The sequence below is a fragment of the Hoplias malabaricus genome, chromosome 16 (assembly GCF_029633855.1).
Source record: "Hoplias malabaricus isolate fHopMal1 chromosome 16, fHopMal1.hap1, whole genome shotgun sequence".
NCBI classification, from domain to species: Eukaryota; Metazoa; Chordata; class Actinopteri; order Characiformes; family Erythrinidae; genus Hoplias; species Hoplias malabaricus.
The window spans coordinates 332,879-352,031 of NC_089815.1; the positions used below are offsets into that span (position 1 = coordinate 332,879).

Below are 19,153 nucleotides of genomic sequence, written 5' to 3' on the forward strand. Positions count from 1 at the left end.
AGATGTCAGAAGCTTTTAGGCCACGGCAGCTGATAATACACAGCTGGCTATGACTCCGAATCAACTGCTGATCCCTCCTGCCATCCCCCGTCCGGTTGAAGCAGTCCGTACACCTCCAAACCGACAAGCCTATGTTACCATGAATTAAATTTGCAATTAACCTTTGAAAGGGTGAAATGAGGGCAGGCAGAAAGGGAAGGAGATTATCCCGCCACATACCGATCCCATTCCACTTCCTTCATCAGGCACAGCGTGAAGCCTATTGTGTTTCTCAGTTGGACACTGGCTCCACGGAAGGTTGATAAACACAATTAATTAGACTTTGCCTGCGCCCCACGTGGGTCATGCGGAGCGCCGCAGCGCCTGTGTGGGCGCAGGCACATGCCAGCGGCTCCCATGGTCACAAAGATGGAGCGAAAGGAAGAGGCCCTGTCTGTTTTGGCATGTAACTGATTGTATTGTTCAGCCTCTGTGCCGGTCCAAGGCTGGTAATGGCTTTGTGCAGCAGCTTGGCGTAAGCCAGGATTTATAGGCCATATGATTTGGCCATGGTTGAGGAACAATGGCTCCGTAGGCTCGGACGGTTTCTGTGGAAAGAAAGCTGCGTAAATCCAAGTCCTGGCAATATGTCCCTTCTACACTTGCCCATCTCTGTAATGGCCTTAACAGCTGCCACAATCTGGAGGCCACTCCCAAAACTCATTTAGCTCAGGAGAGTAGCCTATCTGTCTTTTTCATTGTTCTTCTGTGTCTCTTTCTCACCCGTCCTTTGCAGTTTCTTTATGGTGCGCAGACTTTGCTCGCTGTAGTGGTCTTTATCTGTGTAATGTCAGCGTGACTGGCCTTTTTTGTATAAACATATCTCTATATATCTCTCTCTCTCTTAATGGATTTTACCCCCCAATCTGTTGTGTCCTAGTGGCTAGTCGTATTCCTGTCTTTGTCTTCAGGGGTCTACATATTGATACAGAGGCTACCCCCAGGGAACAGCATTGGGATCACGGCACAGGTCACCCATCCGTTCCCACCGCGCCTGAGCCAAGTGTGCATGTCCTAACAGTATGTTATTGTTTTGCAGCTGTTCTGCTACCTTTTTGTCACCTTTTCACAGCGCCACCGTTGGGATCAAAGGGCAGCTGTTAACTCCCGAGTCCCGTCAGGACATGGTTTTAAAACAGCAGTGCCTCTGGAGAGTATCGAAGCTGCCTGTCTTCCACCTCTCTCCCCTCTCTCCCTCTCAGTATCCCTGCCTCATACAGGATCTGAAGGATCAATAAAGAAGGGTGTTGCTCCTCCTCCAGAGCCGAGAAGAACATGACTCAGTCTGTAGCTTTATGACGAGAACCAGTTGACATCTGCAGACATGTGGTTTTAGGATGTCACCCAGATGCATGGCTTCAATTAAAAGCCGAAATCTTTGACGTGTCCCAGACGGATGTTTCTAGGGTTTAATGTTATAGCTGTGTGTAGAAGGATCTTGTTTTCAATCTTGCACTTCATTAAGGAAGGCTTCCTTTTCAACAGGTCTCCTGAACTTGATCAATGTTGAATATCTGCTTTAGCCTCAGGGTTACATATGTTCCAGCTTGTTTTCTTGACAGTACACCCATGTAGGGTTTAAACAAGAAGGCCGCGCTAATGAGCTCAGCTCCAGGTGAAACGCCTGTCTTTTAGGATTATTCCTTTTGTTATTTTGATGGTTTAAGATGTATTTTAAGAAGCCTCAAGGTTAGGACATAATGGATGGGAACGCTCCAGCTTGGTTATGATTTATCCGGCCATAGTCCCCATCACTTCATAATGTATGTCTGTCAGCGTGCGGTGGGAAAGGAGGAGGACGCTTAACCTCCGTCACCACACTTTACTTGAATGTGGGACGTGTGATGGCTGTAATCTCTTCCGGACCCGTCCCGTACAGTGTTTAAACATCCATTTGTGGTGGTCCTGCTTTGGGATATGTTAGGATTCTGTAAACTTAGCACTTTGAAGCATCTCTGATTGGTAGGCGTGCGACATTTGTTTAGGGCCGAGGCTCACCAGGGAAGATTATATTTACTCAGGGCTCTTTTTAAAACATCGTTTCTCCCTTTTGTTTCACTTTTAATCACTTCAGTTGTATATAAACCATCCCAGCTGCTTTTCTTTCTTTCTTTCTTTCTCGGGAAACACCCGCCTCTCCAGCTCCTGTCCCTTCCCCTCCCTTTCTACCAGCAGCAGCCTCCTAATGCTAGGCCTTCAGACCACCAGCACTCTTCAGGTTCATTACAGTGCGGTGCGTGAATAGACCTGTCAGAGCAGCCATTTTGTGGTTGATATATTGCCTCAGATATAATGCTATAAAAGAGCACAGTTACATCCTTTAAAAAGCTATGAACTTTTAGTAAAGCAATACTCTGACATCGGAATATTAAATATGTTTAAATATTATTCTAAATAAATAAATGAATAACCACTGTTTTCAAAGAAATCCACACAGCAGCTCCAGAGCAAGAGGCTGGTGATGTTGTCTCTTATATAAACCAATAAACACCAGGAACGACACTCAGGTCAGCAGATATTTAGCGATTAAGTCGATAATGGAATTTCTGTGACAGCGCCACGCCTGACTCTGATCGGAAATGCTTGGTGACGTAGGAAATATTTTTGGCTCCTCGTGTGCTTTGTCAGGCCGGTGGAGTGAGTCAACACCTACGCTTCACTTAAGGTGGAATAACAATGTTCTTTTGTCTTTCTGTGGAGAATGTACAAGCTATAAATGGTGAATGACCTTGAGCATGAATGAGCTCGTCCTACTCTTAATAACCCTTCTCCAGATGCTGCTGAGCGTTTCAGGTTCTGATCAGTTTGAGGGTTTAATGAATATAAACACAGCTACAAGTCCACGTTTTATTCACTGAATTTCCAGTTAAAGCAAGTACAAGTTATTAATTTTTCAGCGAGAAGGGAAAACGTATTTAAACGTATGTAAGAAAACGACCCAGAAGCCTCAGCACTGAGAGATGATATCGAATCTGTTCGTTATTCACTGTTTCCAGTCTTTTGCCTTTGAGAGTCCAGTGGGGAGAGGTTTCAGCTCTTACTGAGCTCAGGCTTCGTAATAAAGTAAAAGGTTATAAATAAATGAATAAATAAACAGTACCTCGTGTCAGATTTGGCTAAAGTGAGAGTCATGTCTAGCTGAGCGCTGGGATTTAAACAAGGTCACACGTATTTAGCGTCTGTGGCTTCGCCGTGGTCAGGTCTAGCTCTGGCCATGGCTCGGGGAGACTGCTGTCCAGCTGTCAGGACTGAACTCTCTTAAAGTCGCAGATGACAGTCCCACCCTTCCACCTCCTCCCAGACGAGTCCCTGTGTCCGGACGGATATTTTTAGCGCTGTAGAGAGAGGGAGGAGAAAAGGCCTGTACTGATCTTGGGCCTTTCTACTCCAGTCAGAGAGGATAATGCGTCTCTTGTTCTCACTTTCACCCTCTCATTCTCTCTCTAGTTTTCTCACTTTATTTCCATGTCATTTCTCTCTCTCTCTCTCTGTGCCGTCTCTTCTCAAGAAAACATCTAGGAGTATCATGATTTTATATCTGCTCTGTCGCCCACCCACTAGGTGGCACTGTTTTGAAGCGAGTAATGGATGAAAGAGACTAGATGCCCACTGTTCTCTGCCTCTTCCCGACAGGACCAGGGCAGGTGTCGGGCTGTAACTTACGGTGGACGTTGATGGGGAAGCTCAGCCGTGTAGACGACGAGAGGAGGAACGTGGCTCTAAAATGCTCTCGTGATTGGAGTTATGGGAAAAGTGTGTGCCAGGGATCTTGGATTCACATCTGTCTCAACAGTGCAGCAGACTGTTTTTAGACTTAAAGGAAAACTCTAAGGTTTTTGCTCCTGGGACAATGGGGAGGGGGTTGGTTTCCTTGCCTTCTCCAGAGATACATAGTGTAGTTTCTGCAGTGCTGAGCTCAGAGTAGCAATGACGGATGGTCAGTGAAGTGTCATATTACGTTCCTTTTAAAGAATAACCTGTGTCAGTTTATCTTTCCTAGCCGTCTCGCTCAGACCTCCAGGTTTGCTTTCCGCTTTCTCTGGTTGTATTTATACTTTCCACGATATTGGCTTGTTCCCTCCAAACATCCTTCATCTCCATCTCTGCTGAGTCATGACACGTGTCTCTGGCCTGGGGCCAGGCTGCATATGACTGAGGTTGCCTTTTCAGCATAAAACCCCCAACACTGTCACAGATGCGAGTGTTAGCCGTGTTCAGCTCCACTGATCAGACTGGTCCGATCACAATCCTATCACACACTTAATTATTATGTTTCCTGCTACGGAAAGTCCTGCGTTCCTGGAAGCTCTTGAATCATCCATTCCTAACCGGCAGGTTTCTGGTGATGATGAGTGTAAGGAGTAAAGTGTTCCATGTTCACCGCCTAAGAACAACCACTTTGCAGTGCATTAGCTTTACAGCTGATGGGTCCTGAGAGATCTGACGGAGAAGACTGAGTGGGAAGAAATTGACGAGACTAGGACAGCCCACTTCTCATGATGTATTTTGTAATGTTTAAATGATTAAATCAAAGGGAAGTTGGATATCTACAAATGTAATGTATTATTGTAACCACAGTGAACGGCTTAGTCATGATCACAATGTAGAAAATGCGTTTCACAACAGAAATTACTTCATCAATGAAGAAAACGCTGAACCAAAGCCTTGAGTTGGACAAAGGAAGCTAAAGACAGCTCAGGACCCATTATAAATGAGGCAGTATCTACCTTATTTCTGCACTAGGGGTAAAAAAAACAGGGTGAAAGGGGGGCCTGTGCAGTCAGTGGAGCTGAGAGGATGGACAATGAGTGAGGTGGTCATAATGTTATGGCTGGACTTTGTACATTACACAACAGCCTCTATTTTATCCTCAAAAGTGTTGCTGGATGTTTGTTCTTTATTATTATTATTATTATTATTATTATTATGTGTACACTAGCTGTGTTAAGAGTTGCTGTATTGTTTGCGTGCTCGTGCTCATTAGCCTGTAGAGCCGTGGCTACGCTAGCAGTTGGGATTTTCTTTGACACAACAGGGATTCCAAATGGCTGCATTACGTTTAGAGCAGGAACGTGGATAAAAACATATTGTAAAACGTAAAAACCATGCTCCAGAATATCACACAACTCCACAAGTAATTACTTTCTTTACCCGGAGGAAGCCAGGGACTCGTCTGTGACACTCTGCTCACGCTGGGGGACTGGAGTTGTTGCGTTGTACCCGCTTTAGCTTTAAAAGCTTTTGTGTGTTGGAACAGTGCTGCAGACTTGGAAATGAAAGGTTACAGCTGTCTCACACATGTCAGGTCCAGTTTCTCTTAAATAGCTTTGTAAATCACATTTGACATTGCTTCTAATGAATGCATTATTTGCTAACAACTTTGCTGACTTCCAGCCGCAAGATCCTTCCTCAATCCAGGCACCTCGCGTTGAAGTGATGTTCGCTTTGAGGCGTCTGTGAATGCAGGTGCTTTTGGTTTATTCATTCAGAACCCTCCCAGCACGCCTGACTCGCAGGATTCCCACAAATGTCAGCAGTGATGGTAAAATATCTTGTTCTTTTTGACATATTTAAACATCACAGCTGTGAGATTTGAGCAAAAGTCATATTCCCGATCTTCGTCACACGTCAGACGACCCCTATCTCTGGAGCAGAACCAGGCCGGAGGTTTCCTTCTGTTCTGGACGTTCCTGACCTGTCTGTCCACCACGCAGTGAGCAGCTCCTGTTCTCTCTGCTTCCTGCTCAGCTCAGGGACTTGCTCCAGCCTCACTTCACTCTGGAATTTCCTTCTCCCTCTATCTTTTCTACCCCTCCTGGTCTGTTAGATTTACTGCTCCCAGTGTTGCGGTCGTGTTTGCCAGGGATAGAAATCTAACTCCTCTACCTCGAAGCTTTTAGAAGAGAGCAGAGCTTTCAAGAGCATCCAGCCAGGGCTGATTTTTTTGGTATTTACATTGAAGAGCTTTGTATCCCAATTTCCAAATGAGCAAAGCAGCACTGGCCAACACGTATTAGGCTATTGACAGACAGTGTTCTCTTTGTCTCAGAGCTGCTAGTGGAGGCAGAGGATCTGAGCTCACTGTGATCAGATGATAAGCTTCCCTCAGTAGTTGCAGTGCAGATGTGAGAAGGCTGGAGTCTGAAGGAGGGCCTATTAACAGCCGCAATTAGTTTAATGAAAATTCGACTCTTACACCCTTAATCTTTCGTGGCACGAATGATTGTGGCCTTCGGTGTGAGCCGGCAGAGTGGGTTGGTTGCTGTGTTACACTTCAGAGAACACAAGCAGATATAGACACTCCCTCTGTCACTGGAGGCTGGATTTAGATAGCGAGCTTATTTTGCTTGTGTTGTGTGTTTTGGCGTTAGGCCATCCTGTTCGTCTTGGCTATCTGGATGGTTTGTGTCACCCTGAGTTATCATAGTGCTGTGCCCTCAGGAACTGGCCTCTCTGGCCGAGTGCAGAGCAGGGCCTCCTGACTTCGGCGTCTGTGTGCTCCCTCCCGCCCTCGTTTGTTTTCTTAATGCAAGTGTGTGTGCTGTGACATCGATTTGTGTGTGAATGCCAAAGCTCTTGAGCTAAGCCAGGGTGCACTTTTGGATGCCCCCTTATCTTCAGATGGCTGCCTTACTCTGTTTACTTCATACTTACAAGCCAAGGAACGTCACACAGTCACAGCTCTCGTGGATCTCAGTTTGTGTTCAACATTGTAGCAGCACATCTGTCTGCACAGATATGAGAATCATCTGAATCGGCTATGTCCATGAGACAAATCTAAAACACAAGTCAAAGCATTCGACGTGCCCCGAGTGTGCCCCTCTGGTTTCTTTTATTTATTATGTTGAATAAATTTTGCATGAATCCTGGCCCTTGTTTTCGAGGCCTACCAGCCTGTCCCCCTAAACCCAGCCTTGCTCCTTCACCAGATTCTCACCACTGGCAGAAGTAGGTCAGACTGCCCTGGCTGGACACTGTGCTCCAGACTTTCCGTTCTTTCTGCATCGTTGCGTCCTGCGTCCTGTTGGGCGTGGTCAGGCCCATGGACACACCTCAGGCTATTGAGGTCATTGCTAGAGACTTTGTTGTTCCTTCAGACTGCGGCAAGAATGTGGCCTGCACTGACCACGCAGTCAATCAGTACTCCCACCTCTTCCCAACCTGCCCTTTCCTTTTCCCAAACTGCTGTCTAACATTCACGATGGTGCTAACTGCTGATAAACATGTAGCTTCCCACTTTTCATTTCTGAGTCAGAGTCACAAAATTCATTCCAAAGATTGCCCCCCATCTCCAGCGCCTGCACTAGTCTCTGGCGGGAACAGGATGGCACTGATGAAAGAAAACGCTACTCCCATTTTGATGTGTTTTCTCTAGCTGCCACCATGTAGCAAATCCCATTTTAAAAAAGGCAGCTGGGGGCTCAGAGGGAGTAAGCTTGTGTAGCCTTGCCTGAGTGTGGCTGCAGTATTTAGGATGAGAAAGCTGCCTCTCAGATGGCTCTCATCACGCCACTCCTCATGCCAGCGTAATTTAAGCCACTTTTCTTTGATGACAAGTGCTTGATTGACAAGACCTCTTTGGAAATGGAAGAGTCCCAGTTGTGGGAGCTCTAATACGGATTAAGAAGAATTAGTTACAAGCTAAAAGAAGTAAATCAGTCTCTTAAACATGGCGTAGTGGTGGCAGGATGCATGTAGATCATTCCTTGCACTGTTGATTATTTGGCCACTCTTACACTGTTTTGGTACCAGGACTGCAACACTGATGACATCACAGCACCGAGACCTATTTTAAGATATAACGATGGAAATGTGCAAAAAAGATTACAAAGAGGCCCCACTGTACTGTAGTGGCTACAAAGCTTAGTAAATTTAAGCCCCTTTCACACATGCACAGTAACCCAAACATTTTCCGGAGCTCTGTTTGTGAACGCAAACAACTGTAACATTTGTCCCAGACTTTACACCGTCTTTATCCTCCTAGTGACTTGGTAGGAACCCTGTGTAAAGTTAGAGAGAGCGTGTTTGAATGGAGCCTGTAATGTCCCGGAGTATCTCCGGCACAGGTGCCGTCTCATGCCTAAAGCATGCGGCACATATCCTGCTGCGAGAACGTGTCTGACAAATCCCTCGTTGTATGAAAGGACCACGCCACAAACTCTCATATGTGAAAAGGGGCTTTATAATCCCATCTGGACACACACATCCAGGATTGTCGTGCTGAGAATAGCCTTGTGTATTTTTACATCTGCCACCTACAGTATTTAGTCTCCTGTGGCAGGCATCAACGTTAAATTAAACCCAAACTGTGTTCCCTCTGATCACCGTCTTCACCAGTTCCCTTCAGTATCAGTCTGTTTAGATCAAACCTGTCATGTGAACTGTAAATTGTAAAGATGGATATGATTTAGAATGAGCTCTGATAATCCACTCAAACTCCTGCATCTCGTTTTTGAAGGACTGCTCCGAAGGCGCCTCTGTCCAGCGTCCTCTTAAAGAAGTCTATTAGTCACCAGCACAGACAGTTTCCAGAGTCCTTTGCCTGGGAATGATCTCAGTCCCTGTGTTTGTCTCTGTGCTGAAAGAGTGTCTGTGTGGCTGTTAATTTTATCTGACCACGGTGTCCAGCCTGGTTGTACAGTGCTTTTCTGAGCTGTATCCGATGGGCTGTAATAAGACGTTGGGCTGTCACCAGTTTTAATATTTTTCTCCCTCTGCAGCTAGTGTTGAGAAAGGGGCCAGGCGTAATCTGCCTCACTTAGGTGATCTATAAGCATCGACATGCTGCTCTTGAGCGGTTTATTTATTTATTTTTATCCCAGCATGAGGGCCTTGAATAATCAGGTGCTGGATGAAGCCATCAATTTTCAGCCCTTCCTTATCCTCAAATGCTGGCTATGAAATGCTTCAATAAATGGAGTGATGAGTGAAATGTCCTCTTCAAGAAGCTCTGCCCTTGCTCTGACGCGCTGAATGACCTCCGGGGTCCGATTATTTGATGAAATGATCCGGTCTACAAGCGCTGAAGGCTAAATGGCTGGATTTTCATTAAAAGGCCGCCTCTGTCCCCAAGGTTTGATTACAGGAACCCGAGGGTCGGTGAAAGATTAAAGAGCTCTGTCCAGGACCAGCGAGGCCAGACACAGAGCTTAGACGGAGGGTAAGGGTGGACGGTCTGACATGAATATGACATCAGTCCTTGATTGAATTTTCAGGCCAGTGTTTGTGGACACCTGCTCACCTCTGAAATGAAAAGGGATCAATACAGAGTCTGTCCCTCCCGTTAAACCTTTGAATTTATCATTTAGATTTTAGGCTTCTTTAAACCTGATGGTGTCATTGGTTTGTCAAAACCTGTTTTCTGAGATTGTTGAAGGAGGCAGATAAAGCCCTCCAACACACACTGTGAAACAAGAACTTCTTGTGTTCTGTGGCCTGCCAAAGTCAGAAAGCATGAGATGACAACATATATTTTCAACTTATTTACAATGAATAACTCGTTACCTGTAAATTGCATTGGCAAAGGTTTTTTGAGAATCAATAAAAGCCTTGGTTGCTCTGTAGCTGCTGAAGCAACACATCCGGGACCGGACCTTACTTTATGAGTAAGATCAAGAAATGACAAGCTCACAGCTGATCTGCTGCTTTACTATCACCTTGGGATGCTCTGAAAAACGGCTGGTTATTGAATCTCTTCTCTCAGAAATTAAAACTTCATGCCGCCCACTCTTCCCACGGGCTTTGATCCGTCTTGGGGTGGTGAAAGCCGTTTGTGATTTAATGTAAAACTAGGCTAATCCTGGAACGGGGGTTCCCTGGGGGAGGCAGGAGATGATGGTGGTGGATAGGAGAGAGGGGATTTGATCCAACTTTAAGATGTCAGCTGTGAAGTGTTAGAAGTCCTTTGCTTTCTCGTTAGCTGTGGATGAATGGAGGAGCTTTAGTTGCAGGACCCTTGGGGTGGGGGGAGGTACACAATGGAGCCTCTCAGGAACAATATCCAGAGCTCATCCTTCTCCCACTTCAGGCCTGTTTTCTCACCTCGGGCGTACGCCAACACGAGAAAGCCACAAGCTTGTGTGTGAACACACACACTCTCAGCCATGCAAATTGTAACATGACTAATGGAGCCGGCCTCAGGGGCGGCAGCAGCGCTTCAGGAGATGAATTACACATCACAGTCAACGGCCGTGTTCACGGGATGAAGAGCGCTTGATTCATCACAACTGCGTCATTGTGGGGGCTGTGATCTGCCGTCGGAGCTTGGGTTTGGCAGACTGGTACTTCTGGAGCTTCCACAGAAAGACAGGTGCGTGTCATCACATGTCCAGGCCTCTGAGTCTGATGGTGTGGTGGTAGATCTGTCAAACAACTGGTGCTCACCAGTTTCACATAGAAAAGGTTTAAATACACTTTGTTCAAGGTTGTTCAAGTGGACATATAAGAAATAACTTGTTAATGCGTGGATCTGGAGCCTACCAACCCACACACTGTGAAACAAGACACCCCAGTCTTGTTGGTTTTCTCTGCGCTGCCTGAGTCAAAAACTCGAGATAAAACGAGTCGTCCTGATTCTGCTCCACTTTTGACGTCAAGGGCACAGATGTTAGAATGGCCCCGCCCCCTCGTCTGAGTCTGTCCAATCACAGCGCTCGATCCATGTTTATGTGAGAGCAACGAGCGCGGAGAAATAAGAGCACTGAGTAAAAACGGAGAAGAAAGAGAACAGAGTGAAAACGGCTAAAAACCAGAGCTTCTGCTCCTCGCTCCTCACTGCTGTGCGCTCGGGGTCGGGGTGAACAGCGAGCGGCTCATTATCATTTAAAGGAACAGGTGCTGAAAGCGGGCGTTCTGAACAGGGGCTGTTTACACAGGGGGAGAACACTGCTGTGGGGTTTGGACCGAAGCAGGTCACAGACGTTTCATTAAGAAGTGGGAGAATGCCACCCTTTTATGATAATGTTAACTGAGAATTAAACAAGCCGCTCTCTCTGTTAGAAACTCTACATTCATCATGTTTCTTAGACATCTAAATGCAACAAACAATGCATTAGAAAACGGGCTTTGGGAGATAGCCCAGTTACGAGGAAATGGAAACACCACAAATCATTCATTAAAAACCTGGACTTTAACCATAACGCCAGTGGTCATAATCAAACCCATTTGTCTGAAGGCTTTTAATGGCTTTATTTATCCTCTGTCTCTATCACAACTCACTGGGTCGTCTGTAATCTTGGTCCATGATGTCTGCAGTGCTTTAATATCCTGCGTTGTTTCTGTAATATCCTTCAGGGACTTGAGTCTTCCTGAGAATTTTATTCCAGCGTTAGTCAGTTCTCAAGCCAAGCTCTTTGCTCTGTAGAATTTCAGGTTCTGTAGAAACTCTTTAATCGTTAGTGGCTTTACATCAATGGGATTATTGTGGTTGTAAGTATAGGTGTACATTTATTGCGTTTTGGAATGTGTCGTACGTTCACTGGCCGTTTGGTCTCGCTTAATTCCAGCGCTTAAGAAAAGGAGCACATTGCTTTTGAAGCTAATTTAAACTTAAACATTTTCCATTGAAGTGCGTTTGTCGGAGACGAGAGGAAATGTTTTCTTGAAACCTAAGCAGTTCCACAGTCCCTGGATCTGAGAGAAAGTGTTTGTGCTTTAATTATTCCTTGGAAATGGCATGTTACAGATTGTGAGCTGTCGAATAAAAAGTGGAGGTGTGTTTATTGTCAGTGAACTGTTTCTTTGAACAACACAGAACACAACCCTCTAACACTGAGTTATTTAAAGGTAGTATTCGTCGTAGTGAAGAGAAGAGTAGAGTAGAATGATGCTGAAATGTGGTCGTGCTATTAATTGTATTCATTAATAACGCTTCTGAAATGAGTGAATGTTGTCTTCACCAGAGACGATGCAGTCTGAGTCTGAGGAGGGAGAGTTATCAGAGCAAACCTCTGGTGATTTGGAGGTGTGTTTCTCTTGTCACATTGCAGTGTATGAGCTCAGAGCTCAGTGTTGTTTTGGCCGAAAAGGAATGGGTCTGCTTTGAAATGTCTTGTGTTTACAGAGTAATTGGCCTCGCGCTCTCAGTGGGGGAGAATGGTGCTCTTTGTGTCTTCCATCTGTTAGCTGTTGTAACAAAACAGTTAGTTGGCAGTTAGTGTTCTCCTCCAAGTGTGTTGATGTTCGGTAAAATCATGTAGCGTTTATTTATTTATTGTTTTGGAGAAGTAGTCCCAGCGTTGCGGTTTGGGAATATTTCTGTTTTTGTTTATCTGGTGTTTCTTTTTCTTTCATAGCTGTCCTCAGGTGACCTGTCCGACACTTCACTCACTTTAAGAACTTGTTTAATTTCTGACACAGCCAAGAACCCCAGCAGTGCTTCGGAGATATTGTCCCGGGGCGATACCCCAGTGTTGCTGTGTTCCGAAGCTGCCTCCAGCTGCCGGCATGAGGGGAGTTGTCCTCTTTCTCTCATTACGTTTGAGGTCATCGTCTTTATCAGACAAAGCTGGTCTTAGGGCACCGTGAGGGGGGGGGGGGGCTTTCTGTACGTGAGAGCCATTACACTGCAGTGGAGCCAATTAAACCGATCTAATGGCATTTTTAAATTAGATCTGCATGCCCAGCAGCGCTGCACTGAGGCCTTCTGTGGAGTAGATGATGGTAGATAAGGCTGATGGAGCGTGATGCCGTGCCGCTGCAGGACCATTGTTGACTCAGCACTGATCTGTCAGCAGTCAGTTATTTACTGGATGCAGTGTTTCACACAGAATCTTTCTAACCCCTGATAATTATAGCCTTCTGAGATATTCTCAGATGAAATTGTTCCTACTGCTTCCTGGAGTAGTGCCTCTTCTTTTTTTAAGTAGTCATTTTTTTGCAGCAGCTTTTGAAGTTGGAATTTTCCAGTAAAGGAGGAAGAAAAAAATAAGCTTACTCTGGCACTGGAAAACGAGTGCTGCTGGTTTGGACGCTCTGTCTGAGCTGAAGCTGAGCCTGAAACAAGACACTGGTCCTAATGCGTTTGCAGCGTTCTGGCCGAGTGTGAAGAGCGCTTAAACGTTAAGTTCATATTGTATTCTTTATAAGCTCTAAGTCTGGTGCCCCGAAGCCTGCAGGCGATCTGATCTACTCTGGTACATGTCTGTGCTGATTCACAGAATTGATTAAAACTGTGGTCATGAGATTGAGGCTTGAGTAAAACTTGTAATACAAGTTCTCAGACGAATCTCAACACGGACCCTTTGTTTCGGTTGCAGCAGCTTCGTCCTCCCTGTGACGCGTTTTGGTTTTGAGAAGAATGTCCATTAGGAAGCTCAAGTGATCAACATTGTCATAAACACAGTGCTTTGATACACATTTAACACTCGTTTAATTTCTGTGTTAAACAGTGGCCCCCAGATATTCCTTTAAAAAAAAGGGTCTGCCGTAGTGCGTTAGTGTGATGACGTAGGCCACGGAGAGCATTAGTCCAGGGTCATATTCATGCTCCGTTCACATTAGTTGAAGAGTTCATATCGGATCGTGTGTCCTTAATGTCCTGTGAACCAAGGATGGACTACTGCAGCGGTAGAGAGAGGACTGGGCAATATTTCAATATAAATATATATCACTATATAAAATGTTTTAGTAACGATATGATATTTGAAACACGTTATTTACAGAGTCTGTCACTGATGGACGTGCATTAAATTTAGTTTAAATTTATTAATACTGACAAAGCCAAGAGGTTTGTTTGATGGTGATGTCATGTTTTTGTTGTTTGTTTTTAGAAGTTTTTCAGTGTATTGTTCATATTATTGTTGACATCCCCTCGAAGGTCGTCAGGCGACAATCTTTTTTGAGTCCTCCGTGTGTGCTGGTGCAATGAGGTGTGCACAAATAGACAGGAAGCGGAAGTTAAAGCATAGACGTCCCTGTCTTTCAAGGTTTTCAAAGCGTGTGATCGATTGTCGTCACTGGGCTGTGATTATTTTGGCTGCAGCCTCTGACTTTGACTCACCGGATTGTAATGGAAATGCAAAGTCACCCGACAAAAACCAGGCTAATGCTGTCCTTTCCCCGAGTGGGTTTCACCGTCTTATCTGTAGGCATTAAGTGCTTTTGTCTTGCCGTAATGTATTTGTTCAGGCTCAGGGACGCTGGAGGACAGGGCTATCTCGGAGCTGGTGAATTCACTCCTCTTTTTATTGTGGAGACCTTTAGTTCATTCCCTCGGCATCCGCACCAAGGACGCGTCTGCTCTCCGAAGGTCAGCGTGAACATGTTTTGATGAAATAAGAGTTGCGTCAACCTCCTGATGTTGCACTGGAGAAAAGAGAATGGTACTTAAGCGCTCAAGTGGAAAGGTAAACATTTAACAAAGCGATGCCTTTTTCAGAACTGTTATATAAGATGGAGGTTGAGTGCAGTAAATAATCTTTATTGGAGCTGAGCTCGAGGGATAAACAAAGGGAGGAGGAATTCAGACAAAAGTATGCAACTTTCCTGAACACTTCTGTGACTGGGGTGACACCGCGGGTGCTGCAGGGGGCGTCACTGCCGCAGCTCTGGGATCCTGGGGTGTGGGTTCAGTGCCCTGCTCGGATCACTGTCGGCGAGGGGAGTGGTGTGAGTTCCCTTGGCCCACCACAACCCAGATCTCTATGAAGCCCTTACAGACTTCAGTGACTGTCAGTGGATTGTTGTGTGCCTCCCAGCCTCCTGTTTTACCTGCACATCTGGCAACACCTTTCAGCTGAAATGCGCACACTCAACATTCATTTCTTCAAACCTGTAATAAGCAGGCTGACCAGGTCATTGTCCGTAAGGGAATTGCGATAATGACTCCTGAAGTACTAATTAAGGACAGAAACCAGCAGTTGCCTAATTAGAGGCTTTCCTAATGACGAGGCTCTGTAGTCGGAGGCAGGAACATCCAGACTGCTGCTGCCTCCCAGCTGGAAGAGGGCTTTCTCAGGTCACCGTGACCCCATCCCGCTCCCAACCTGATCCCTCTCAACCAAAGCCAGCAGCCCACGGATTAAGGCGCGCTGCTGGAGCCCTGTTTTCACCTTCTGCTGACTGTACAGAGCTGCTGTCTCCAAGAAAAGAGAAAAGACAGTAGGAAATGAGTCCGTGAGAGACAAAAAGATTGCAGTGTTTGGTGTTGATGTTAATTCTTTCTTACAGTTTTGTGAAAACAAAAACCACCCCGTGTCCCAGCTCGTTAAACGCCGAACAGTTTTAATTCATGCCCAAAGCTCTGCTGACCTCTGAGTGGTAAAGCTTTGTTTATTCCCGACTCTGTTGTGGACTTGACTTGTGAGGGATGGAATATCAGTTTCCTCGACGTATTTTCCTTTATAATAAGATCACATTTCATACTTCTGTCTCAAAAAGAATTCTATTCTTCTCAGATTTGAGAAGCTTCTTGGTTCAGTAGTTTGAATAAGAGTATATACTATAAACATCGGCCCTGTCGGCAGGAGATGGTTTGATCCTCCCTGATGCCTCAGGCGTCAGGGGCAGAGTCCCAGAGTGCACTGTTGGCCTCGGCCTCAGCCTCGGTCTCTGGCTCTGTCTGGGTGGATGAGACGGTCTCTGCTCATGGTGCAGATCTGTGCAGTTTGCATACACCTCTGGCACATTAAGTTGTTCAGTGGCGTTGGATCAGGGGAGATTCTGTGAAATGCTGGAATTGGAGACAACTAATAATTGGGGGGAAAATTCAGCCAAAATAAAACGAATGCATTGAGATAAATTGAAGTATACCTCCAAATAAAAAGTGATGTCAGTATTCACACTGACTGATTGATTTACCTATTTTCCAATGCTGTGGATTCAAATGTAAAGTTTTTTACATGAAACCTGTGTTGCACAGAACTAGAGCAGTTACTTAAAACTCATGTGAGACCAGCAGTTCCTCATTTTTGAAGAGGTTGGGCAATGGGAACCTGATCCTGCTGCTCGTTTCATTAAAGGTGAATGGTATTTAACACAATTCTTAACTCCGTTTTCCTTTTCTCTTTCAGATGCAGCAGTTGTTTTACGAGAACTATGAGCCGAACAAGAAGGGCTACATCCGAGACCTCCACAACAGCAAGATCCACAGGGCCATCACACTCCATCCCAACAAGAACCCGCCATATCAGTACCGGCTGCACAGCTACATGCTGAGCCGCAAAATCGCCGAGCTCCGCCACCGCACCATCCAGCTCCATAGGGAGATCGTACAGATGAGTCGCTACGGCAACACGGAGGTGCACAAAGAGGATCTGCAGCTTGGCATGCCTCCCTCCTTCATGCGCTTCCACCCTCACCAACGGGAGGAGGTGCTGGAGTGGGAGTTCCTCACCGGGAAGTATATTTTCTCCGCCCTGGAAGGGCAGCCTCCACGCCGTGGCATCGACTCCTCCCAGAAGATGGCGCTGGACGACATCATCATGCAGGTTATGGAGATGATTAACGCCAACGCCAAGACACGAGGCAGGGTCATCGACTTTAAAGAGATCCAGTACGGCTACAGGAGGGTCAACCCCATGTATGGAGCAGAGTACGTGCTCGATCTGTTGCTGCTTTACAAGAAGCACAAGGGGAAGACCATGACGGTGCCCGTGAGGAGACACGCCTACCTTCAGCAGACGTTCAGCAAGATCCAGTTCCTGGAGGAGGATGAAATGGACGCTCAAGCGCTGGCCGCTAGGATCAACCAGGACTCGGACTCTCTCTCTTTTCTCTCCAGCTCCCTCAAGATGTTTGTACCGTTCAAGCTCAGCGGCTCAGGCTCCGAGCAGCATGAACCCAAAGATCAGAAGGTCAACATCCTCGTGCCGCTGGCGGGACGCTACGAAATATTTATGCGTTTCATGCTCAACTTTGAGAAGGTCTGTCTCATCCCCAACCAGAACGTCAAGCTGCTGATCCTCCTCTTCAACACGGACAACAACACAGAGCGTGTAAAGCAGATCGAGCTGATGAGGGAGTATCACTTGAAGTACCCCAAAGCGGACATGGAGATCAAACCCGTTTCCGGTCCTTTCTCCCGCGCCCTGGCCCTGGAGGTCGGCTCGGCCCACTTCACCAACGATTCCCTGCTCTTCTACTGCGACGTGGACTTACTGTTTACGGCCGACTTCCTGAAGCGATGTCGCGGGAACACAGCGTTGGGGCAACAGACGTACTTTCCCATCATCTTCAGCCAGTACGACCCGAAGGTCGTCTACGCGGGGAAAGTGCCGAGCAACAACCACTACGTGTTCACGTCCAAGACGGGCTTGTGGAGACACTACGGCTACGGCATCGTCTGTGTGTACAAAGGGGACCTGGTCAAAGTCGGCGGTTTTGACGTCTCCATCCAAGGCTGGGGACTGGAAGACGTAGACCTCTTTAACAAATTTGTCCAGTCAGGGATTAAGCTGTTCAGGAGCACAGACACTGGCATAGTGCACGTGCATCACCCTGTCATATGTGACCCCAACTTAGATCCCAAACAATACAAGATGTGCCTGGGTTCCAAAGCCTCGTCCTACGGTTCGACGCAGCAGCTGGCCGAGCTGTGGTTGGAGAAGAACGACCACGGCTTCCGGAGGATCTCTAGTTCTAATAATGGCTCAATGAGGACAGCATAGGCCCCGCAAGCACGGACCTGCTCCCGCCTGTCTTCCTCTTTACGGTGTTTTCAACTACCTAATTTATTTTTTCATAGAAAAGACTTCTGTGGATATATTTTGAAATAACTCATTTTTATAAAAAGTATAAACGGCAGCAAGAGGCCGTGAACTCTTCAGAACCTTTTTTTTTTTTTTTTTTTTTTGATCAGTGCTGCGGCTTGGTTTAAAAATAATAAAAAAAGACCTCTGAAGTGTTGGAACATCATTTCTTTGACAAACGCAGTAATGAGCATTGTATTTATGGAGGACTCTTTCAGTACACTGTGTACCTCAGTGATGCGCTCGCCAGTCACAGTGTGGTGCGGAGGGACTTCTTTTATCGAGGGTCAGGGGGCAGACGTGCAGACGTGGTGTTGGGGGGAAAAGTTTAATGTATTCTTACTTGTGAATGTTTACAGGAAGCCACACGTACAAACCAGACGTTTCTCTCGGAAACAGTCGACAAACCCACCAACGTGATGATTGCAGTTAGGGGCCATCGACCATGTCTTCGTTTCTGTTGATTTCTCTTTTGATCTGTAACGACACTGTTTGGTTTGTTTGGTTCATGTTTTTTTTAATTCTAATTTTATTTGTACGTTTCATTTCGATTAAGACTTATGTGAACAGAACTGCTGGATTTTGATCTTTCCAACTCATTCCCGCTGTCTAATTTATTGAATGCAGTCTCGTGTACGATATCAGACTGAGGTTATGTATATTAGAGATTGTACAACTGTCTCAGTCACAGTTTTGTTCCTCTTTCCTTTTTCTCGTTTTCAAATGGATTTGGTTACCAAAGACTTTTTTGCACAGTTGCTGTATTGTGTGTACGTTTTTGTGTGTGAGCGTGTGTTTGTTTGTGTGCGCGTGTGTGTGCGTGCGTGTGTGTGTATACGCAGGCGGTAGAGCTGTCATAAACCTGCAACGACTTCCTGGACGGAGGTGTCCGTTCATATACAACTTTTCCGAAAACACACAACCTAATCACGTATAATCACAGAGGTCTCACCTGCACAGCTTGTATTTTCTATTTTTTTTGTTTGTTTACTTGATTTTCTTTTAATGTAGAATCTGAAGGATATGGACAGATGCCCACCGCCTCGCCTTCTTGGACTTGTGGACCGCTCTCCCACAAAGTTAGACACACACTCACTCTGTCTGGAGCTTCGTTTTGTACTTTTGTTCTCTGTTAGCTCCCATTCGACTGGGCAAAGGTTATATATTTAATTAATAAATAGAAAAAAAAAAGTTTGTTAAATGCTTTTGTCTTGGTGTTTTTGTTCAGCGCACTTCACCCGGCAATGAATCTCTAATCACATTCAGGACGAACAGGACGAGCCGCTCCAATAGAGTCTTAAGGAATTCAGTACAAGCCTGACAGGCCTGTCAACACGAGGCCTAACAGGCAGTTCACATGATGGAGTGACAGAGAGTGACAGGGGTCATCAATACTTTAAACAACAATTAGAGCCTTAATGGGATTG

General features: G+C 45.9%; 1 protein-coding gene across 1 annotated transcript in view; it reads left to right on the forward strand.

The window, feature by feature from the left end:
* Positions 1–18,899, forward strand: part of chsy1 (chondroitin sulfate synthase 1) — a 64,486-nt gene extending 45,587 nt beyond the window's left edge. The window contains exon 3 of the mRNA XM_066648180.1: positions 16,050–18,899. Within this exon, the coding sequence (XP_066504277.1) occupies positions 16,050–17,645 (1,596 nt within the window). The 3' untranslated portion in view covers positions 17,646–18,899. The remainder of the gene's footprint in view (positions 1–16,049) is intronic.
* Positions 18,900–19,153: the final 254 nt, after the last annotated feature.